The sequence below is a fragment of the Salvelinus alpinus genome, chromosome 16 (genome assembly GCF_045679555.1).
Source record: "Salvelinus alpinus chromosome 16, SLU_Salpinus.1, whole genome shotgun sequence".
Taxonomy (NCBI): Eukaryota; Metazoa; Chordata; class Actinopteri; order Salmoniformes; family Salmonidae; genus Salvelinus; species Salvelinus alpinus.
This window is the reverse complement of record NC_092101.1, coordinates 12352062-12377155: the sequence shown is the minus strand read 5'-3', so window position 1 is coordinate 12377155 and position 25094 is coordinate 12352062. Positions and strand designations below refer to the sequence as shown.

The following is a 25094-nucleotide window of genomic DNA, read 5'->3' as shown; positions in this document are numbered from 1 at the left end:
TGTGATGCAGCCTCCACAGACTTCAGGGCTTTCATACTTCTTGTACCTAGCGGAGTCACGACCACATTTTTGGATCAAGCATAAATTGGCTTAGCGGAGGGAGGGAGGGAGAGCGAAGCAGAGGGTCGACCTCTCACGGTCCCTGCTCTCTCCTTCTTTTCCTCTGGTGAGACTGACCAGAGAGAGGGGACACCGTCTTCCACCTAATGGCGAAACTCGAGTCGCACCGCATCTGCCTCGGGCACAAATTCATGTTGTTCCTATGACCAGAGAAAGTGAAATATTCCCCCATATTAAAATAGACACATCGAGCTGCTAATATAATGAAAACGCAGGGCTATCGATACACTGGGCTACTCATTCATTGCAGCTGCAGCGCGAGTGAAAGTAGAGAGATGCTCGTTTTATGTTTTGTAATAGTGTTGAATAAAAAGTGTTGTGACAGTTCCGAATATATTTTAAACATGAACTCACTCATAAAAACACCGCTCTTTGCTGTATTCTTTGACAGTCTCTCTGTGGTCATGGTTTTAAAAGTGATTCAATCTTACATAGGCTAGTATCAAACTTTGCTGTGGGTTGTGGAATCTCTGTAGGCACGGTGATTTGAGATATCCAATTGGCCAGCGCAGTAGGCACACTGGCTTTAGCCACAGATCTCCTGGTCTGCCGGTTAAGCGGAGTTTGTCTTTTAAGACAAATAAAATGGTTCCAAATTGGAACACTTTGCTTACCCGGTGCGCAGGGCTTCTGGATCAAGTGCACCTATTGCCAACAGCGCAACATGAATAAAAAATGTAAAAGGAGTGCAAACGATTTTCTCTGTCACACACCCAGTCACAACACACGTGCCTGGCTGCAAAAGTGCGTTGTGAATGACGTCAGCAGCAGGCGCTCAGCTCGTGCACAGGCAGCAGCAGACCAGCAGCAATTTCAGCAAATTGCAAATCATTGTTGGCTGACTGCAGCAGCAGTAGTACGGGTTCGACGAGCCAAACCCAATGAATATAGTTCGTCACGAATGTTTGATCTTGAACAGAACTTACAACATCAATCAACATGCCTCAATCAAAAATGTACAGCCAGAAGTACAGAAAAGAGTGGGAATCTGTACCTGAATAAATGTCAAATCATATTTTTTACAGAGATGGCCAGTCAATTTGAGTAACGTTATTGTGTATTCTACGTAATGACGCAGTTTTACGTTATCACGCAATGACATCACACCGTCATTTAGCAACTTTTAGCAACAAATCAACCTGCCTCTAGCAACTTACCCTGAAAATGAGTTGGCAACACTGCTGACGTAAGACAATGAATTTTGGAATTCAGTTACCGTATGAGAAAAGAGAGGCTAGAATGTGCAACAACAGACCTTGGCAATACTTTCTGTCCTGGTCCCATTAGTAAGGAATTGATTTGTTAGGTTGTAAAGGAAACAAATTTGTGACTTCTACATTGTTTGACAAGGTATAATGGTTGTCTGCCTGAAGAAAGGACAAGTTGTCAGTGATGCTGTTCAATTTTCTCGCGTCAATTATGAGAGATTTTAGTTTTCAGGTGTCTGTTACGACATTTTGAGCCACTGCTTTGGAGAGCAATGCAGTGTACTTTTATAGTATGGTATAAATGATTCATAAGAAAAGAGACACCACCACCATGACATTGTATGGAGAACGATGTACTGATGTATTCTAACTTCTAGACATCTTGTTTTGACGATGATGATCCATCTCAACAAATTCAACCAAACATCTGGCTTTAGAGAGAGAGATAATAAACCAATATTAGGCTTTGTTTAATGGCAGCATTTAAGTTAGTCCCCACCCCCGAGGGAATCAACTGCATGCTTCTGCTGCATCCTTCCCCTGCGAGGTCCACACGTAATGAGGCAACAAAAAAACATGAGGGAAGCATCTGGAGGATCCGCGTCTGTGAATCCACAGCCTTGAGCCCTGGCAGCTCCAGTCCACGGGAAGCAAGCATTGAAAACCTCGCTGAGGAGGTGGGAGGAAGGAAGGCAGGGAGAGAGGGGGGAAAAAGGAAAGGGTTGGGGGAACGCTGGGGAGCGAGGAAGACGGAACTGCTTTTTTATTTTTTTCAGGGAAAAACCTGAGAAGACTGGATGTCTCTGCTAGTTTTAGGTGTCAAAACCCAGTGTGTGCAGCGGGGAGAAGAAGACAAGACATTGAGCTATGCTGTACGCTCATGTTGCACCTAAAACAAGAGATTCTCATTAACTGTTTTCTGGGTGAATGACTGAAGGCTTACCCAGTGGCAGTCGAAAAGGCAGAAATGAATCTCCAGGCGAGAGGAGGTTTCTCATGAGGTGAAGGAGCTGAGTTCGGTATGATCCCTTCTACCTCCCCCTCCATGCCACACCCCTTCGTCGTTCGGACATGCACTCTGACACTTCACCTGTTCTTGGAAAACCAGTTCCAGTAGGGAGTGTGTCCGATCAAATCAAATCAAATGGTATTTGTCACATGCGCCGAATACAAAAGGTGTAGACCTTGCAGTGAAATGCTTACACCTTGTCTAGCCATGGAGTCTTCAGTGCCGTATAGGCCAAACTTGCCTTCCGGCACCCCCAAACTGTCACTCTTAGTAGTAATGTATGTGTCAGTGAAGAAGTATCTAAAGGTCAGAGAGCAGATATACACACCCTTGACTTGTTAATCCTCCTTTGAATTTCTTTGTGTCCATTCTTGCAGGGGTTTCCCCGGGAGTTGTTATTTAGATTAGGCGCTGTATTGCCATATGCTTGCTCTAATTCCTGACAGAAAAACAAACAACGCCCAGAATTATTCTAACCAAGGGGGCTCGCACCAGGGGGAGAGAAGTAGCTTACGCAATCGGAGTATTTACTTTTGTTTGTCAAAGTTTGGATTTAATGTTCAGAGGTAGTTTATGTGAATGGAAATAACTTTGTTTAACTCTATATGGGAACTGGGGTAATACTGCCCGTTGCTTGGAGTCATCTCCCGTGGACAGATTTTCACCTATGTTACCTGTCCCATTTGTAATAAGCATTTGGTTACACCGTGGCTGCAATTTGAGAATATCTATGGTGATCCCATCAGGTGACAGACGGTTTATTAGGAATGCAGGCTGCAAACAAATGCACAGAATTGCCGAAATCTTCATATTTTTCAGACCAAGGGAAAACAAAATCATATCACCATCTCAAAATGAAGGGAAATCATGTGCAGAATTTGTTTAACCCCTGTGATCATGTCCAGTTACTGTAGCTATAGAGATTTTAAATGTTTTAAATTAAATCGAATTGGGATCGTTTTTGTTTTTCAATGTAAGACAGTATGATATCTCAATAGCGGTGTGTTTGAGAATGACCAAAGAGGTCAAGATAATCGAGATTGGATTGAGACGGTATAATGTTTTCTCTTCTCATCCTGGGGGTAAATTTACATGAAAAAAGGCTCAATTAACTTTCACATTTACAACCTCTAATTGCCTTATTAAAATGTCACTACTCACTCGGACACTGTGGCATTTTAAAAAGACCGTTGTCTGTGAAGAGGGTGTGAGTGTGTGTGTGTGTGGGTCTGGGTGTGCAAGAAGAGTTAGATTTTATTTTGCAGTCAGCATTCCGATATACCTGGCTGGAGGGGAATCTCAAGCGGTACCTTCCCCGTACTCTCCCCTCACACCTCCTTTTACATTTCACGCACATGTGGTGCCGGGGATGTTCATGGAATGTTAAAACAGCTCTCTGACATTTAAAAGCAAGTCATCCCAGTTCCACCTTTCTTCGCTCTAAAGGAAAAGCGGTACTAGATTGTGTTGTGCTGGCTCAAAAATGCGAACACAGTCGAGAATGATCGTTTTACCTAACAAAAATGGCCACCAATCCTCACAAACCAATGACCTTTTCCCCAAGCCTAGAGTTATAAGCATAGCATGGCACTCATTGTGAGGTATTGCTGAGAGTTTTTTTGAGGGGGGGGTTGAAGCATTGAGTGAGCTAAGAAGGCTTTGCAGACACACATTCACAATTCAACTCAACGGCAGTTGGACATCAAGGGTAACATGTCATCTGAAATATATTTAGGGGTCAAATACAGGGATAAATGTTTTTTTAGTTTGTGCCCTTCACTAGTTTTTCCGAGACACTTTCCCACTATGGGAACAAGCGTGAAGTATCAAATTTAAGGGTGACATGCCAAGGGAGGGGTGACTGATTTATGACAGCCCAACTTAGAAACCATTTACAATGTTCAGACACCTTATTTTTGTCACTCAATGAATGAGCAAAGCAAACAATTTTGTCTGTGCCTCTGACACTAGGAAGGAATCACTAGGAAGGAATCACAATAAGTTAGATGCTAGATCAAGGCACTTGGGTGCTAATCAATAGTACCTTCCGGAGAATTGGCCGTGGGTAGATGTGTGGGGTGGAGAGGTGTGTGTGTGTGTGGGGGGGGGGTGCTTCACTGACAGAGGTGGCAGCAGTAACTCTAATGGGTCTGAGTGCTGTTTGCCTCTCCGATCTCCTCGGTGGGGGCCACAGTCAAAGCGAAAGATTCCCTAGTTATGCATTCCACCCAGGTAGGAGTGATTGGGCAAACAAGATTTAATGACTGCGTGGTTGTGCAATGTCACTTTGGGGAATTAGCCATGTTTTTAGCAGATGGATGAAGTTTCGCCTGGTGGTTCTCAAGCTGAAAACGTGTTGTGCTTCCACTGCTGTTGGATTTATGTCCAACTTCTGCAGTCAATCTCACAGGGACTTGCGAAATTGGAGAAATGACATTGGAATGCAAGTTCAAAGGAAAGGGTAATGCTTGCAAGAGATAAGTACTTCAAGACTACCATTTGATCTGACTGTATAATTCTCTTCTCTGAAGTTGTATATACCTTATTTTACTACATTTTACAGAATTTTCTATCAATGTGCAGGGGTTGGGTTGGCTTTAATCATTGTTTGATTTAATTTCAGATCATGGTTTGATTGAATCCTAGGTTAGGTCAATTAAGTAAGCTTCTTTAGTTTTGGGTAATATCAAGAGGCCCAATTTCTATCTTGGATTTGTAGAGTTGACTTGCTTCTCACAAAACGTGTTACCGGGCCCACACTGGATTCTGTGTAACATCTGGTAAATGTCTCCGAAATGCCACTAATTCCTAGATTAAGGCTTTCATTGTTGTTGGCATACAATACCCACACTGTAAATGTTACAGTCATAGTAAAGTATACATCTCTCCATGTGTTGTCATGAGGGGCTCCTTCAGTCAGTATTTTAGCAACTGAGAGACTTTCATAATACACTTGCCTGTGTCACACATTTAGAGGTAGATTGACCAATTGGCCTAGTGGATCCGCTGTTTTTCTTCAAGGTTAACACAGAAGCAAATAGACCACCTGATTTTGCCTGAGGAGGTGACCTGTGGTTCAATGTATTTCCCCCCACATTCCTTTCTCGCTAAACCATGTAAGCCAGGGGCACGTTTAATTTGTTCTCAAAAACTACATTTCACACTCCAGCTCCTTTTTTATTTAACACGGTAGAGGGAGTTCTAAGTAATGAGAGCGATATCTAGAGACACTTCAAGTTATCTGTGCCTCACAGCCCAATTCTGATATTTTTCCCCTAATTGGTATTTTACCAATCAGATCAGCTCTGAAAAAGATCTGATGTGAAAAGATCTGAGTGATTGGTCAAAAGATCAATTATTGGGAAAAATATCAGAATGGGGCTGCCTGTCTAAATGCAGCCACAAATGCCCACCTTAACAAAAGGCTTGGGGCTTCCTGCTGTGAAAGAAAGCCAGAAACCGTGACTGCTGAGAAAGAGGGATGCACACAATACGTTTACCCGTGTGTAGCAGAGGGAAGCATCACCAGTCACTCCTCTTAACAAGCTTTTGAACGTATTCCCCAGCACAGTGTAAGAATAAAAAAAATAAAAAAATAACATGCCACTTGGTAAATGAAGCATTAAGTAATGCAAGAAATGTCAATTGTTCCTCTCTGTTGGGGAAAAAATGGTAGGCACACATTTTTGAAGCCCTGAGTGACCGATGTATTCTAAGGATAAACAATTTGTTTGACAATACAAACCTGTGTAACGATGTTTGCAAGTCCTCCAAAACATACTGCACCTAATTGCTGTAGTCCTTCAAAAAAATGGTTTTATTCAAATTCCATTGAAATTATATTTGAATGCCTCAGCGAGAACACGTTTTTTGTTTGATTGTGTCTAGAAATTATAATGGTGAAAAATAAATCATAATGCTAAATAACCTCCCAATAATATGCCATCAAACATATGACCAAAACTAATATTTTGAGTTTGAACGTTTTTATTTTTATTCCCAGAAATCCCACAGTGCCATCAGAAAGTGTTCACACCCCTTTTCCACATTTTGGTGTTAGAAAGTGGGATTAAATAGATTTAATTTACAGTTTTTGTCAATGATCTATACAGAATTCTCTAATGTCAAAGTGGAAGAAAAATTCAAAAATGTGTAATAATTAAAAAATATATATACAGTATATACATATATACACATACATATATACTTTGGACTGTCGTCACATATATATATATAGTACCAGTCAAAAGTTCGGACACACCTATTCATTCAAGGTTTAAAAAAATATTTTTACTATTTTCTACATTGTAGAATAATAGTGAAGACATCAAAACTATGAAATAACACATGGAATCATGTAGTAACCAAAAAAGAGTTAAACAAATCTAAATATATTTTATATTTGGTAAAAGACCAAGTCTATATTATGGCAAGAACAGCTCAAATAAGCAAAGAGTGACGACAGTCCATCATTACTTTTAAGACATGAAGGTCAGTCGACACAGAAAATACGGTTTCTTCAAGTGCAGTCGCAAAAACCATCAAGCTCTATGATGAAACTGGCTCTTATGAGGACCGCCACAGGAAAGGATGACCCAGAGTTACCTCTGCTGCAGAGGATAAGTTCATTAGAGTTAACTGTACCTCAGATTGCAGCCCAAATAAATGCTTCACAGAGTTCAAGTAACAGACACATCAACATCAACTGTTCAGAGGACACTGCGTGAATCAGGCCTTCATGGTCAAATTGCTGCAAAGAAACCATTACTAAAGGACACCAATAAGAAGAAGAGACTTGCGTGGGCCAAGAAACACGGGCAATGGACATTTTTGGTTCCAACTGCCGTATCTTTGTGAGACGCAGAGTAGGTGAACGGATGATCTCTGCATGTGTAGTTTCCACTGTGAAGCATGGAGGAGGAGGTGTGATGGTGTGTCTGTGCTATTTAGAATTCAAAGCACACTTAACCATCATGGCTACCACAGCATTCTGCAGCAATATGCCATCCCATTTCATTTGTGCTTAGTGGAACTACCATTTGTTTTTCAACAGTACAACGATCCAACACAGCTCCAGGCTGTGTAAGGGATATTTGACCAAGGCAGAGGGTGATTGAGATGGTTTGGGAGGAGTTGGACCGCAGAGTGAAGGAAAAGCAGCCAACAAGTGCTCAGCATATGTGGGAATTCCTTCAAGACTGTTGGAAAAGCATTCCAGGTGAAGCTGGTTGAGAGAATGCCAGGTGTGTGAAAAGCAGTCCTCAAGGCAAAGGGTGGCTACTTTGAAGAATCTAAAATATATTTAGATTTGTTTAACACTTTTTTGGTTACTACATGATTCCATATGTGTTATTTCATAGTTTACGATGTAGAAAATAATACAAATTAAGAAAAAACCCTTGAATGAGTAGGTGTCCAAACTTTTGACTGGTACTGTACATATGTAAAATAAAACATTAATATATCTTCATTTGATAAGTATTCAAAAATATTTTCCCATTTATTATTTTTTAAATTCTTCAAGGTCTGTCAAGTTGGTTGTTGATCATTGCTAGACAGCCATTTTCAAGCTGATTTAAGTCAAAACTGTAACTAGGCCACTCAGGAACATTTAATGTTGTCTTGGTTAGCAACTCCAGTGTATATTTGGCCTTGTGTTTTAATTTATTGTGCTGCTAAAAGGTGAATTTATTTCCCAGTGTCTGTTGGAAAGCAGACTGAAGCAGGTTTTCCTCTAGGATTTTGCCTGTGATTAGCGCTATTCCGTTTCTTTTATCGTAAAAAAAACTCCATAGTTCTTGCTGATGACAAGCATACTCATAACATGATGCAGCCACCACCATGCTTGAAAATATTAAGAGTGGTACTCAGTGATGTGTGTTGGGTTTGCCCCAAACGTAACACTTTGTATTCATTTCATAACATTTATTTCTTAGCCACATTTTTGGCAGTTTTACTTTAGTGCCTTATTGCAAACAGGATGCATGTTTTGGAATATTTTTATTATGTACAAGCTTCCTTCTTTTCACTCTGTCAATTAGACTGGTATTGTTGAGTAACTACAATGTTGTTGATCCATCCTCAGTATTGTCTTATCACAGCCATTAAACTCTGTAACTGTTTAAAGTCACTTCATGGTAAAATCTCTGAGCCGCTTCCTACCTATCTGGCAACTGAGTTAGGAAGGACGCCTGTATCTTTGTAGTGACGGAGTGTATTGATACACCATCCAAAGTGTAATTAATGACTTCACCATGCTCAAAGGGATATTCAATTTTTACCCATCTACCAATAGGTGCCCTTCTTTGTGACGCTTTGGAAAACCTTTGTGGTTGAATCTGGGTTTGAAATGCATTGCTCGAATGAGGGACCTTACTGGTAATTGTATGTGTGGTGTACAGAGATGATTTAGTCATTCAAAAATCATGTTAAACACTATTATTGCACACAGGGTGAGTCTATGCAACTTATTATGTGACTGTTAAGCACATTTTTACTCCGGAACTTATTTAGGCTCGCCATAACAAAGGTTGTTGAATACTTAGACTCAAGACATTTAGTTTTTCATTTTTAATTAATGTATCAAAGTAAAAAAAAATTAACATGATTCCACCAAACAACAACACTCTTTTTTAGCCACTGACAATGTTACCTGGTATCAGTAAGTCATTCTGGTTAATGACCTTATTGATTATGCCAATTGGTGGGCTTTTATTCTTCTAGGGACATGTCAGAATGGTTCATTCAATATCAGGTTATCTAGACAGGGTTTTTAATCCGTGCTGGTATATCAACTGGTAATAATTAGTTACTTGGTCTGAATATTTGATTTCTGTGAATGTGTCTTTACAGCACCTTGCCTTTGCATTCATCCTGTACCAAAAATCATTGTTTGGAGCACCATGATATTGACTTTTGTTTTACATCTCAAGAACCCATCACAAAGCAATCCACATAAATATGTTGTTTATCATAACCAAATTACAGTCCACATTTAAATTAGCTGGAGGCCTTTTATATCATGTGTCTATTGCTGATACACAATGAGTGTGTCCATTTCATTATGTATTTCAACATGCTGTTTGACTATAAAGGTCACAATTTCGCATCTTAATTATGATTACATATGTACACCTGATATAGCCTAATTGTGTTGTGTAATTGCACACACATTGACATTGAAATGCAGGTGTAATTGCATTGTTTAAAGGATACTTTACGTGAATCCTAACAATTTATCAACTTGATTATTAACATCAACTTGATAAAAAAAGTACTTGTCATTTCCAAATCAGAAAAATATATAGCTATATCAAAATCAGTTTAGGCTTTAGATTGTGCATTCATTTCAAGACATGTTACCCATGGACTCCAATTCATGACTTGGTAACAAATAAACCAAACGCAGAGGAACTGTCCAGATTGATTCAGTACAGTTTCCCAAAGTTAGTTTGGCCTCTAGCTGAGACGGTATTTTATCCTGGATTTACCCATGCCCTGTGCGTGTGCCAAGTCATCCGACGCAGACGCAATTCTGCTTTTTGGTCCAATCATTTGCTCACTCTTAGGAATGTCACATCTCATTTTGGACATTAATCAAATATTTTTTCCTCAGCACGACCTTTGATGACCGGGTGTATTTCTGTAAATACATTTGGAATTGAAAGGAACAGTTTTTTTAGGTTGAGATTTAATCAATGAATGCCACCCCAAACATTTTTCACAAAGGCTATTATAACGTTCAAAAATTATTTATGAGAGAGTTAGGCTATTTAAGGACGTGGTGTAACTTTTCTGCTAAAACCAGTAAATTAAAAAAGTGCAAGTTCCAAATAAACACATGTTATCATTATTTTCATGTTGGCAACACGCAGGTGTCCGTTCATTTGTCAATACCGGGGCCAATACTCCCGCCCCACGACTGCTGCTCCGCTAGTGTTCTCCGAGGATGACAGTCCAGCGGCATCTCCGCCTTTACATCGTGCACCCCCTCCCCTTCTCCTAGTCACACATTCTCACTGTAACTCCAACTGTAGATCACAGGTAATATAATCGTCGAAAAAAGGACCTTACATCAAAGAAAAGGGAAGAAAGAAATAAGGCAAGCAATGCTATCTTCTGACAATATCTCATTCAGTTTGAGAGCGCAGCAGGATGAATTTAATCTTCTCAAGATTCTTGGCATACTTTTACTTCGGATTCCAAGTTATTCTACAGTTCTTCATCGACCCTTGTCACCTCCATCCCCAGCCGTGCCACATTCTGGCGCAGATAGGACACACCGTGCGCCTTGGTGCCCTTCTGCCCACCCGCCAGCCGGCCAGAGTGCAGGCTGCCTTGAACCGCGCCCTCACCGGTCTCGTTCAAACTGGGGACAACTTTCTACCTTACAACTTGAGCCTGGAAGTGGTTCCTCGAGAGCCGGCCAACGGAGACCCGGAGTCCCTTTTCAGGTGTGTTTGTCAGGCTATCGTTGTTCAGGGGGTCTCCGCTGTTCTCGCCTTCCCCCAGACCCAGGAAGAGATCGTACAAGTGGAATTTATGGCTTCTTTTTTGGAAATCCCCTTTATAAGCATCATTGAACACGGAGAGCCTCTGAAAACACAGGTAACACATTTACATTCAGTTATGTCACAGCTGAAGTAGTCTTTACAGTGTTTGTTTTCAGGTAAATGGTTTGTACCGCCGCAGTAAACTTAGGCAATTCAGATGCCTGTGCGTTATGGTGCGCCACTGTGGCCAAAGTGTCGCGCTGCTTTTTCCACGAACCCAATCGAAACCAAGAGGGTGAATGTGCAGTTAACAGGGGTTTTTGGAAATAAAGCGTATATATAACATGTGGATAGATATTGTGAAAAGAGCACATGAAAATAGTGGCAGTATAGTCTTATGGCAACTAGCCACTCTTTTGCCTCTCCCAACTGTTGCCTTTTTCGATTTCTACCCCCAGTGTCAGGGTTTTGGTCCTTGTAATATTATGACATTTACCCTGCGAACCTGATATTTTGTTTTCAAGGGAGATTTTATTCAAAGGGTGCAATTTTTTGACCTGATCACGTACAAGGTCTGCCTCGGTAACACGCTGCCTTAGAGCGCACCGGTTGTTTCTCCAAAAATGATTTCCATAAGACTTTCCATTACGACCTGATCTATTAATTTCTCATTTAGCAGAATACATTGTCAATGAGTATGTTTGCTTTAGGGCCATAGTGTGGTGCTGCAACCTGGTCTCAGAGCATTTCCTATTACTCTATACATAAACCCGAAACATCTCATTTAGTATGATATGTTTGGTTTTGTATGGTGGGCTATGTATTAATTTGTGGATGTCCATCACCCATTTCGTATGATATGTTATGAATTACAATTCGTATTAAACTGAACAAAAATATAAAGGCAACATGTAAAGTGTTGCGCCCGTCGGATCATGAGCTGAAAAAAAGATCCCAGAAATGTTCCTTATGCATGAAAAGCTTATTTCTCTCAAATTTTGTGAGCATTTCTCCTTTCCCAAAATAATCCATCTACCTGACAGGTGTAGCATATCAAGAACCTGATTAAACTGCATGATCATTACACAGGTGCACCTTGTGCTGGGGCCAGTAAAAGGCCAGTAATGTGCTGTTTTGTCACACAACACAATGCCACAGATGTTTCAAGTTTTGAGGGAGTGTGTACTTTGCATGCTGACTGTAGGAATGTCCACCAGAACTGTTTCCAGATAATTTAATGTTAATTTCTCTACCATAAACCTGACTGCAGTTCGGCGTCATAACCGACTATAGTGGGCAAATGCTCACCTTCGATGGCCACTGGCACGCTGGAAAAGTGTGCTGTTCATGGATGAATCCCAGTTTCAACTGTACCAGGTAGATGGCAGACAGTGTGTATGGTGTTGTGTGGGTGAGCGGCTTGCTGATGTCAACATTGTGAACAGAGTGCACCATGGTGGCGGTGGGGTTATGGTATGGGCAGGTATAAGCTACGGACAAGGAACACAATTCTATTTTATAGATGGAAATTTGAATGCACAGAGATAACGTGATGAGATCCTGAGACCCATTGTTGTGCCATTCATCCGCCGCCATCACCTCATGTTTCAGCATCATAATGCACGGTCCCATGTCGCAAGAATCTGTACACAATTCCTGGAAGCTGAAAATGTCCCAGTTCTTCCATGGCCTGCATACTCACCAGACATTTCACCCATTGAGCATGTTTGGAATGTTCTGGATCGACGTGTACAACAGCGTGTTCCAGTTCCCGCCAATATCTAGCAACTTCGCACAGCCATTGAAGAGGAGTGGGACAACATTCCACAGGCCACAATCAATAGCCTGATAAATTCTATGCAAAGGAGATGTGTCGCGCTGCATGGTGGTCACATAAGATACCAACTGGTTTTCTGATCCACGCCCCTACCTTTTTTTAAAGGTATCTGTGACCAACAAATGCTTATCCGTATTCCTAGTCATCCATAGATTAGGGCCTAATTTATTTATTTCAATTGACTGATTTCCTTATATGAACTGTAACTCAGTAACATCTTTGAAATTGTTGTGTTTATATTTTGCTAAACGTACTAGATATTACGAATATGCTAAACGTTTGTTACAAATTCTAGCTAGGTGGCTAGCTAACGTTAGCTAGTTTAGGGGTTAGGGTCAGGGGTTGTTAGGGTTAAGTATAGGAGTTAGTTTAAGGTTAGGGGAAGGGTTAGCTAAAAGGCTTAAGATTAGGGTTAAGGCTTCCCAGCCGGAACAATTCGTAAGAGTTTGTGCATATATTATGACAACATTTTGAGATGTTTGGGTTTGTTCTGGACTTCGGTGAAATTTTTTTCAGCTGTTCAGGCACACAACAGTTTTTCTAGAGGCAAACCGAAGTTCGGAGCCAAAGTCTCCGCCTCTGTCAGTGATTGGTCAGCAGTAGAGATTCTTCAATAAAGTCTTTGTTGTCATTCAACGAGAGACGACTCGTTTTTCATGTAATTGAAATGAAATGTAATTGAGAAATACTGCACCAAACAGCTTTGTTAAGATGTAAAATTGCGCGACTAAGATCTCCTCGGCAAAATGAATGACAGATTTTTTTTCAGTTATCTGAGATAAAATTGTACTTTAAGTAAGTGTATACTGGCTATGGCGTCTCAAAATGGACAACCAGTACTGTTTCTGCTTTTGTCTCGTTTTTCAAGCGAATGTCTTTTAAGGGAGTATATGAGCACACTCGTTCGGTTCGCCTAGCCGACTTCGGCTAGCCGCCAGCCGAACTGAAGCATGCTGATGCCTTTAGGGGAAGGGTTAGCAGACATGCTAAGCAGTTGCAAAGTAGCTAAAAAGTAGTAAGTAGTTGAAAAATGCTTAAGTTGTTTGTGATGAGATTTGATCTCACAACCTTTAGGTTGCTAGTTGCTCGCGTTACACGCCCACCCTTCAATCCACACCAACCACCCTACTTTTGTTTTTGCCATCTGTAACCATCTGTCTCATATAACCATACCAAACGTAACATCTCATACTAATTTGGTCTCTGAGACCAGGCTGTATTATGTACTCATTGTGCTGTGTGAAATGCCTTTGGCCACCGCATACCACTGGTAATTGGTTATTGATTTGACCTATCTGAGCCTTCTTGGTGACATGGGATGAGCTACAGCTAATCAGTATATTATTGCAACACAAGAGGCATCATCCTGAGTTCATACTATTTGTGCCTGTCAGTTGTCATGTTCTTTACATTATTACCTATGACAATGACTGCTTTACACACACACACACACACACACACACACACACACACACACACACACACACACACACACACACACACACACACACACACACACACACACACACACACACACACACACACACACACACACACACACACACACACCACACACACACTTCCATCTGTATATTAGATAATGTCAGTGACTTTAGAGCAATGTGACGCAACGTGACTTTCATGGTAAAATAGCTCTGCAATGATTTGCCTCAAAATTATTCAGATCGGTAACTTCCATAGGGACCATGACATTGCTCATTCACCTTGTTGGTAAGGGACAAGGCCATGTACTTGAGAGCATTTCACCATCTTTCATTCAAAATGTCTCTCAAAAGATGTATGATTTCACAGTGTCACTGGATTTGGTATTGCTATTTCCCTTGGCATGCAAGGGAGGCGACGTGAACATCTTAAAAATCATAGCCAGCTGGAAGATTCCTTTTGAGCACTGCAAGCTCGGTACTCTTGGGGAGAGCTGTGCCTAAAATCAGAGAGAGCGACTGAGAGAGAGATGGGAAGTGCAGTCACAGTATCCGTACGCCGATTGAAAACTTGTACTCTTGTCTCATTTTGTATTCCACGGCCCCTCTCCATTTTGCCATCAAAACCAAGATCACAACTATGGCTAATGGTGCATCCTACAGTATACAACCTCCATCCCTGTCATGGCTTTCAGAGAGAGGCCTGCAGTTTGATCAGCACTACATGAGATGACAGGGGGTTTGCCTGGGCACTGGTAGTTTCTTTCTGACCTTTCAGGTCAGCTATTACCCTGCCTGTCATGCTATGCTGGCTCTAATGCACCTGTCCCAGGTTTAAGAGACTGGATGAGGCATAGTCACAGTTTCACAGTACCAGCTGAGCCACCCCAGTCAGGCAGCCTGCCGTAGTATAATGTGTCAGAGTGCTCACTCTGGCAGTTTCAGCTGGAATCTCTATCTGTGGTTATCCTGTGGTTGTTCTCTCACTCTGTCTGTCTGTCTGTCTCTCTCGCTCTGTCTCTCATTTGTCTCTGGGTGCATCCCTTCTTTCCTTACTGGCAGTAATCTGAAAGAGCTGGACAGCTGTGTACGCATATGGGCAGTAGGTGTCCTCCATATTGCTTTCACCTATCCTGTGTCTTCATATCAATGCAGATAAAGGAGAGGTGGGAAAGCCGCTTTAGGTTCTCGAAAAACACCTTTAGCTGTATGTCTCCGTGACTTGTCAGTTCGTGTTGGCCAGTTAGTCTTTCTAAGATGTGCAGTGTGTTTTAAGTATTTTGTTGATGTGGTTGTAGGCCACATGATTGTGCACTTGTCTTTCAGCTGTTCATGCGCCTGTCCTGATATGTGCATAGTTACTACGTCAGTGTGTCTGTGAACTATTGAACTTGGCAGACCTTTCCAGTTTCAGACGGCTTACAACACAAGGTACTTTAACAAATTAAAAGGGGAAGAAAAAAAAATCACACACTGTAAATCTTAGAGTGAGCAGGGAAAAGTGCACACATTTGTCTTGTTTAATGTCTGCCCATTAAAATCGCTTTGGAGGGTTCCTTAACTGACGGTGAAATGATCACTGGGCTGAATGGGGAAGGAGATGGGAGGCAAACACATACACACAGTCCACCCACCTGGAGTGTTTTGTACCAAGCCACCTGACTTCCTCAGTTGCACCTCATTATGCAATGACCAGCAGCAGATGAAACCTGTCAGAATTATTCATGACAACAATTTCACGATGTCATGACACACAGCAGTGGACAATCATGGCCGCCCCCTTCATGGTTAGCCAACGAGCCAACCTCCCAGTAAATCACTGCATGTTTAGGAATTTACCATGAACTGCCATTAATATTATTGCTGTAGTCATGTTCTGTTAATTAAAGTCCTACGTAGGGGTTATATGAGGTCCTGATGATTCCCCTTGCTTCACTAGGATCTAAAAGGAAAGGAATAAGTCATGTCATGTAAGGTTTATGACATGGCCTTTTGATGTCTTACTCTGCTTCCAAACCGACTTTGAGAAAAGGAATGATCCCTGTGGAAGGATGTAATGTATTCAATGTCTACACGTCATAGTTTTATGTAGGTCATATACTGCATTCAGTGTTTCACACAATATAAAGCCTTTTAATCCTGGGAAAAGTGGGATTGTGGCATAAGGGAATGGCATCACATGCATGGGGCAGAGCTGAGATGGAAATCTCACAGACACAATGAAGTCCCTTTCCCTCGCCTTCTTCAGTCTGCCAATCAGTCTAAAAGCTCTCATTGGTCTGCACTATGGCGCATGTTGTGTAACCCCAAAAAATTAATGAATGTGTGTAATAGAGAGGGCTTGTAAAACACAATGCCTTAGAAATGGGGGATTGGCCTTCTTCGAGCTCCTTTGAGATGCATATTAGTGCCTAGAGCCGAGTCTACTTTAGATCAGACACTGAGATATAACTACGGGCTCTGTGAGGGGAATGAGCTGAAAGATGGTCCCTGCTGTTCTGGTGAAATGTTTGCTTTAACAAGCATAGTGAGGTCTTGCAAACTGAGGTTGTCATACTTTGCTTTCCCGGGCGAGTTCGCCGACTGCACTTGTAATGCCATTGTGCGTATAAAAGAACAGATCATCACTTAAGATGTGAGAGGCAGCCTATTTTGAAGCTTTGACAGTTGAATCGCTATCAAACCCCTGTAATCTGTTTTGAAAATTTGCTGTTGTTTGAGTGTGTTTATTAGTAGTGGTATTTCTTATGGCAAGCATATATGATTGTGGATGCTCTTGACTAGAGCTAAACCCCTAATTATTTGCTCAATGAAAATGGTCGGAGTGTGACAGGCAATTAACGTTGCCAGTTTTATATGTTGGTAATAAATGATTTGGTAATACTGCACAGTGATTACGCTAATACACCCACACAGTAGGTACCAAGTCCTTCTTTTAAGATTAAAATACCAAGCTCTGATGTACCGCTAATGCAAACAGCCTTAAAAGTAATCAAACCATGTTCTCATTTGAGAACTCTCTCGATAGTGGTGCCTTTTTGTTGCTTCATTCGGGCCAAGTGGATTGATTCTCAGAAATATTCTGCAATTTGCCCCCGCCTTATTCTTTATAATGCTAGAATCTCATTGAATGTTACTTCCCAGTGGTACAGCAGCACGGGGCTTTTTTCTCAGTCGGTCATTACATTTAATGAATCATCTGTCCCAGAGAAATGTTTACAGATATGTTTGCGGAAACATGCATATTGGAGAGAAATGGATTTGGCTTGAGGGTTAAAATAGATCACTTGCTCCGTCCCAACATTAGAGGGCAAAGGCACAACTTTCAGAGAGGTTAACTTTCCTCCATATGCAACTTACTTGAGTATAACATTTAATTAGGATTATCTTGAGTCAGATTCTTGACTGCTTTGTTAAATAGGGGGGAAAGTACGGGTGTGAAAGCAATTTTTTGTCAATGTGTTTTCTTTACTACCCAATCCGAGCTTTGCTGTCAGCAGCAGAAGCTCGGCTTGCAGTGGTCGAAGTTAAGGCAGGCCCAGTGCATTAGAGGAAAAAGGTCTGAGTCAGTAGACTCCTGAGCACCAAAGATAGAGGCCTGCCTTTCATACCGCAGGTCCAGTTTACCGCTCAAGGGACAAAAGGCAAGGAGCGCAACGATTAAACCCCCTCCCCCCAAGACTTTTCCACTTGCAGAACTAGACATGAGTCATCATAGGCGATTTGATGCTCTAATGCCTAGCAAAGGTTATTAAAGAGAAGGGACCTGGTTTGACACCCCAGCTTCTTCTATTCATCTTCAGAGGCGCAATGCTATTTTCAGGCAGAATCTGAACTTTGACCTATTTCTGTTTGATATTTGCCTCACCAATAAGATAAGTTGCTGATAGTACTAAGAGGCTGAACAGACCCTAGATGGGTGTTGGCAAACATGAGAATTGGGATTCAGAATATGCTGACATATACAGTAGCTTCACTTCCCTTTCCTCCAGGAGTAAGCACATAAATACACATACTGTTCCTCATAGAAATCTTTATATTTTTCACTTATATCTCTCTTTTCTCTATCTTCATCATGCAAACATAGATTCACCTTAATTGCAGTCTGTTACTCCACTCAGAGGTGACCATTGCAGCTCTGTCCTAACAGCTCCAGTCTGCTTCACCTAGCTGTGCAGGGAGAGGTGTGAAATACCTGGGGGAGATAACTGGTAATTGCTCACAGGTGGGGGAGAGTGATAGGCAGTGTTAGGATCTGGCTAAGTCCAGGGTTACAGACCCAGGGGAGACTGGCTGGGAAAATCAGTTTGCTGCTAGAAGAGGTGTTTGAGGGGCCAAGAAGGGCACTCGTCCTTTGCTTCGAATGGAGACCCCCATTACCCCAGGGCAGTAATGGGGACATTGCCCGGCAAAGGGTCCTATCCTTTAGATGAGATGTCAAACTGAGAAGCGTGATCTCTGATAATCTCATGGCATGTATTGGCATCATGGTGAACTTGCTATCTACAGAAGTCGGAAATTTACATACACTTAGGTTGGAGTCATTATAACTAGTTTTTCAACCACTCCACAATATTCTTGTTAGCAAACTATAGTTTTTTTTGCAAGTCGGTTAGGACATCTACTTGGTGCATGACACAAGTAATTTTTCCAACAATTATTTACAGACAGATTATTTCACTTACAGATGATCTCACTGTATCACAATTCCAGTGGGTCAGAAGTTTACATACACTAAGTTGACTGTGCCTTTAAACAGCTTGGAAAATTCCAGAAAATGATGTCATGGCGTTAGAAGCTTCTGATAGGCTAATTGACATAATTTGAGTCAATTGGAGGTGTACATGTGGATGTATTTCAAGGCCTACCTTCAAACTCAGTGCCTCTTTGATTGACATCATGGGAAAATCAAAAGAAATCAGCCAAGACCTCAGAATAAAAATTATAGACCTCCACGAGTCTGGTTCATCCTTAGGAGCAATTTCCAAACACCTGAAGGTACCACGTTCATCTGTACAAACAATAGTACGCAAGTATAAACACCATGGGACCACACAGCCGTCATACCGCTCAGGAAGGAGATGCCTTCTGTCTCCTAGAAATGAACGTACTTTGGTGCGAAAGTGAGAATCAATCCCAGAACAACAGTAAAGGACCTTGTGAAGATGCTGGAGGAAACGAGTACAAAGGTATCTATATCCACAGTAAAACAAATTGTATATCGACATAACCTGAAAGGCCGCTCAGCAAGGAAGAAGCCACTGCTCCAAAACCGCCGTAAAAAAGCCAGACTACTGTTTGCAACTGCACATGGGGACAAAGATCATACTTTTGGGAGAAATGTCCTCTGGTCTGATGAAAAAAAAATTGAACTGTTTGGCCATAATGACCATCATTATGTTTGGAGGAAAAAGGGGGATGCTTGCAAGCCGAAGAACACCATCCCAACCGTGAAGCACAGGGGTGGCAGCATCATGTTGTGGGGGTGCTTTGCTGCAGGACGGACTAGTGCACTTCACAAAATAGATGGCATCATGAGAAAGAAAATTATGTGGATATATTGAAGCAACATCTCAAGACATCAGTCAGGAAGTTAAAGCTTGGTCGCAAATGGATCTTCCAAATGGACAATGACACCAAGCATACTTCCAAAGTTGTGGCAAAATGGCTTAAGGACAACAAAGTCAAGGTATTGGAGTGGCCATCACAAAGCCCTGACCTCAATCCTATAGAAAATGTGTGGGCAGAACTGAAAAAGCGTGTGCAAGCAAGAAGGCCTACAAACCTAACTCAGTTACACCAGCTCTGTCAGGAGGAATCGGTCAAAATTCACCCAACTTATTGTGGGAAGCTTGTGGAAGGCTACCCGAAGCGTTTGACCCAAGTTAAGCAATTTAAAGGCAATGCTACAAAATACTAAATGAGTGTATGTAAACTTCTGACCCACTGGGAATGTGATGAAAGAAATAAAAGCTGAAATAGCTAATTTTCTCTATAAAGTGGTGATCCTAATTGACCTAAGAGGGAATTTTGACTAGGATTAAATGTCAGGAATTGTGAAAAACTGAGTTGACGTACACCTTAGCCAAATACATTTAAACTTCCAACTTCAACTGTACATGTAGTTTCTGGTGTGTTCTAATGGAACTGTGTCCAAATAGATTTTATATTTGTCATCCTGATTTCCGGACCTTTTTAGGATTATCATTATATTCGTCATTATATCCCAGGTCTGACAGAACCTGTGCAGATGATCTAGGTGCTGCTGTAACTCCTCTTTAATGGGAGACAGCAGCACCAGGTCATCTGCATACAGCAGATGCTTGATTTTAGTGTTGTGTAGGGTGAGACCAGGTGCTGCAGATTATTCTAATGTTTTTTCCAATTCATTAATGTAGATGTTAAATAATGTTGAACTTGTTGAGCAGCCCTGTTTCACTCCACGTCCCTGAGAGAAGTCTGTTTGCTTGTTGCCAATTTTAACCGCACATTTGTTTTTATTGTACATTGATTTAATAACATCATCTATTAGTTTATAAAAAAAGACCTTCATGCCAAATTGAATCAAATGCTTTCTTGAAGTCTATGAAACATCTCTCTACTATTATTCTGACATTTCACATTCTTAAAATATAGTGGTAATCCTAACTGACCTAAAACAGGGAATTTTTCTAGGATTAAATGTCAGGAATTGTGAAAAACTGAGTTTAAATCTACTTGGCTAAAGTGTATGTAAACTTCCGACTTCAACTGTATATTCCCCCACCAATTTGCTGCGTGCTGGTGTGTGCTACATATTGGTGACGAATGGATTGAGTTACCTCCACATCAATCAGCTTATGAAAAGCCCTGTGTGAAATGCAATACATTGTAATCTTCAAGGAAGGCACTACTTTCATTGGATTCGTTAAGTCTATTAGAAGATCCTTTGAAACAATTTGTAGAAATGACAGTTAGTAACTAAAAAATGCAGCACGCACGAGACAAATATCAGAAAGCAAGGCTGTTGATCCAGGAGGGGCTTCTCTGCTGTTACCAAGCAAAGCTTGATTTTGGAAGAAGCTAACCACTTAGCTAGCTACATATTGAATTTAATTTATTTTGGGTAAAAGACATATACAACAAAATGTACAATGTTGACCTAGAGGATATCACTTAAAAGTATTAATTAAAAAGCTTGTTTCCAAAGTGGTCCTCGATATTATTGATTAAAAGGCAAGACAAAATTACAAACAACCATATATACATTCATTTATATTGACATCCTAAAAAAGTGTCTCTCTTCACTGCACTTTTCCCTAACCGTAAAAATCAACCATATTCATTTCACATTTCGATCTTTAAAAACAATCTATTCATTGCACATCATACCTATCATTCAAATATATACACCTGACCAGCAGTCGGCGGCACAAGGGGCAGTGGAGGGTTTTCTATTACTTGGACATCCTTGTCTAAATGAAAACCTTTGCCTGCTTTTTAAAGCTATTTCATAGACAAATGCCTGTATAGAGAAACGTGCTCCTCGCGATACTGTTTACTCTTGGGATTTTACAAGACATAACACTAGCTCTAGACCATATCAATGTGCTTTTTCATATAAGCTGGGGCACAATCATTTAAGATGTCAAACATATGATTAAGTTTAAGTTGGTCCACTCTGGACTCCAAAGGCAACAAGCCCACCTCCCAGAACTCATGTACCCCTTTGTGGGTCCTAAAGGGGAAACATTCAGCATATACCTGATAACATTATGTGGGTCCTAGGGGGGACATTCAGCATATACCTGATAACATTATGTGGGTCCTAGGGGGGACATTCAGCATATACCTGATAACATTATGTGGGTCCTAGGGGGGACATTCAGCATATACCTGATAACATTATGTGGGTCCTAGGGGGGACATTCAGCATATACCTGATAACATTATGTGGGTCCTAGGTGGGACATTCAGCATATACCTGATAACATTATGTGGGTCCTAGGGGGGACATTCAGCATATACCTGATAACATTATGTGGGTCCTAGGGGGGACATTCAGCATATACCTGATAACATTATGTTGGTCCTAGGGGGGACATTCAGCATATACCTGATAACATTATGTGGGTCCTAGGGGGGACATTCAGCATATACCTGATAACATTATGTGGGTCCTAGGGGGGACATTCAGCATATACCTGATAACATTATGTGGGTCCTAGGGGGGACATTCAGCATATACCTGATAACATTATTTTGCATGACCTGCATTCTCTCTTTCAGCTTTTTTTGATAGCCCACTATACCAAGCAGAGCAGGCATAATCAAAATGACACTGAATCAAGGTTGAGACAAGCAGTTCCTTAACTTTGATGTTAAAATATCAATTTGTTTGCCATTTTAGAAAGAATTTTAGCAGCAATCAGGTCTCCAGAAAGGGATTGATCTAGGGACACACCAAGATAAGTTACACTTGTTTTAGATTCAATCTCCTTGCCTGCACAGTTTACCCAAGCAATCTATGTTTTGTTCCAAACAAAATCGGTTAGGTTTTTCCCAAATGTAGCGACAATTTGTTGTCAGTCAACCAATCTCCAACAAAATGCAATTCCTTACTCAGGGTTTCCTTGATGTAAACTGTATCCTTCCCTGATACCAGTATGGCTGAGTCATCAGCATAAAGCAGGAGTTTGCATCTGCCATATCATAAACGTATATATAAGAAATAAGAGAGGCCCTAAAATGGATCCCTGCGGTACTCCACGGGATATTTCTTTGGCCTCTGACAGAACATCACAAACATTACATTCTTGTGTTCTGTTGGTCAGATAAGACATAAACCAATTCCCTGCTACACCATTTAGACCCATGCATTTCACTTTCATCAGGAGAATATCATGGTCCACAATGTCAAAAGCTTTCTGCAAGTATAACATGACCATACCTGAATAGTTCCCCGTCTCACTTTCCTGCTTGATGTCGTCAAAAAGGTGGAAAAGGCAAGTATCAGTGGAATGAGCTGTTCTAAAGCCAGATTGGAGTACATAAAGACGTTTGTGCTCAAGAAGGTATCCCTCAAGTTGATTAAAAACTAATCTCTCAACAATTTTGGATAAGCTGCTGAGGATCGACACAGGTCTGTAGTTTCAGGAACCACCCTGGCTGTTTTGAGATAATTGGGAAATGTACCACTACTAATAGAAAGGTTAACAATATGCGTTATCATTTTAGCAGTGACACAAGCACTATCCTTTATGAATCTTGCAGGAAGGGTATCCAGCCCAGTTGCTTTGTTTGTGCTCGTTAAGCATAGTAGATTGGAGACTTTGTCCTCTGTTCCCATGCACAGCTCAAACAAATAATTTGTGATACCTTTGCTATGGTAAAAGTTGTTAACGAAAGACTGGCCGTGGTGTCCAGAGAAGGTTGGTAACTTCTTAACCAGAGATGAGGCTATAGGAGGTCAAAAAAATAGTTAAAATAATATGCAACCTTTGCCTGGTCATAACATAAAACATCATCAATATCCAGGCCAATACTACAGGATGTTACCTTATAGGGAGTTTTTGAGCCAATGCCCTTTAAAATGTTCCACAGTTTACAGGGCTGATGTAAGTTGTAATGTTGGGATTTGGCCTTATCCATTTTGTATCTTGCCTGGTTTCTACAGTTAATAAAACCATAATCTTGTTGTCGATGTATCCTTTTGAATTTGGCCAGGTAGCGATCCCTTTTCCTAAGATCTCGGAAGTGATCCATTTTCCTGACCACTGTTTGATTCAAATTTGTTTCATCGCCAGAAAGTCGAGTGCAGACAGAAACATTTATTTTAAAAAAGATACCAAAGATACCTGTTCACCCACGACTGCGTGGCCAAACACGACTCCAACACCATCATTAAGTTTGCTGACGACACAACAGTGGTAGGCCTGATCACCGACAATGATGAGTCGGCCAATAGGGAGGAGGTCAGAGAACGGTCAGTGTGGTGCCAGGACAACATCCTCTCCCTCAATGTGAGCAAGACAAAGGAGCTGATCGTGGACTACAGGAAAAGGTGGGCCGAACAGGCCCCCATTAACATCGACGAGGTTGTAGTGGAGCGTGTCGAGAGTTTCAAGTTCCTTGGTGTCCACATCACCAACGAACTATCATGGTCCAAACATACCAAGACAGTCGTGAAGAGGGCTCAACAAAACCTTTTCCCCCTCAGGAGACTGAAAAGATTTGGCATGGGTCCTGACAGGTTGCATCACCGCCTGGTATGGCAACTGCTCGGCATCTGACCGTAAGGCACTACAGAGGGTAGTGCGAAAGGCCCAGTACATCACTGGGGCCAAGCTTCCTGCCATCCAGGACCTATATAATAGGCGGTGTCAGAGGAAAGCCCATAAAAATGTCAGAGACTCCAGTCACCCAAGTTATAGACTGTTTTCTCTGCTACCGCATCGCAAGCGGTACCAGAGCGCCAAGTCTAGAACCAAAAGGCTCCTCAACAGCTTCTACCCCCAAGCCTGCTGAACAATTAATAAAATTGCCACCGGACAATTGACATTGACCCCCTCTCTTTTGTTCACTGCTGCTACTCGCGGTTTGTTTGTTATCTATGCATAGTCACTTCGCCCCCACCTACATGTACAGATTTTCTCAACTAGCCTGTACCTCCGCACACTGACTCTGTACCGGTGCCCCCTGTATATAGCCTCGTTATTCTTATTGTAATACTTTTTATTTTAGTCTACTTGGTAAATCTTTTCTTAACTCTTCCTGAACTGCACTGTTGATTAAGGGCTTGTAAGTAAGCATTTCACTGTAAATTTCACTTGTTGTATTTGGCGCATGTGACAAATAAAGTTTGATTTGATTTATTCTAAAATATATTTTTTTTTTCTTCTCAGAAATCTACACACAATACCCCATAAAGACAAAGTTAAAACAGGTTTTTAGACATTTTTGCCAATTTATTAAATATTGAAAACAAAAATACCTTATTTACATAAG

The 25094-nt window shown here is 41.3% G+C and overlaps 1 protein-coding gene across 1 annotated transcript in view; it reads left to right on the top strand.

The window, feature by feature from the left end:
* Nucleotides 1–10252: 10252 nt before the first annotated feature.
* LOC139540822 (glutamate receptor ionotropic, NMDA 3B-like) overlaps nt 10253–25094 on the top strand; it is a 109035-nt gene continuing 94193 nt past the window's right edge. The window contains exon 1 of the mRNA XM_071344808.1: nt 10253–10944. Within this exon, the coding sequence (XP_071200909.1) occupies nt 10492–10944 (453 nt within the window). The 5' untranslated portion in view covers nt 10253–10491. The remainder of the gene's footprint in view (nt 10945–25094) is intronic.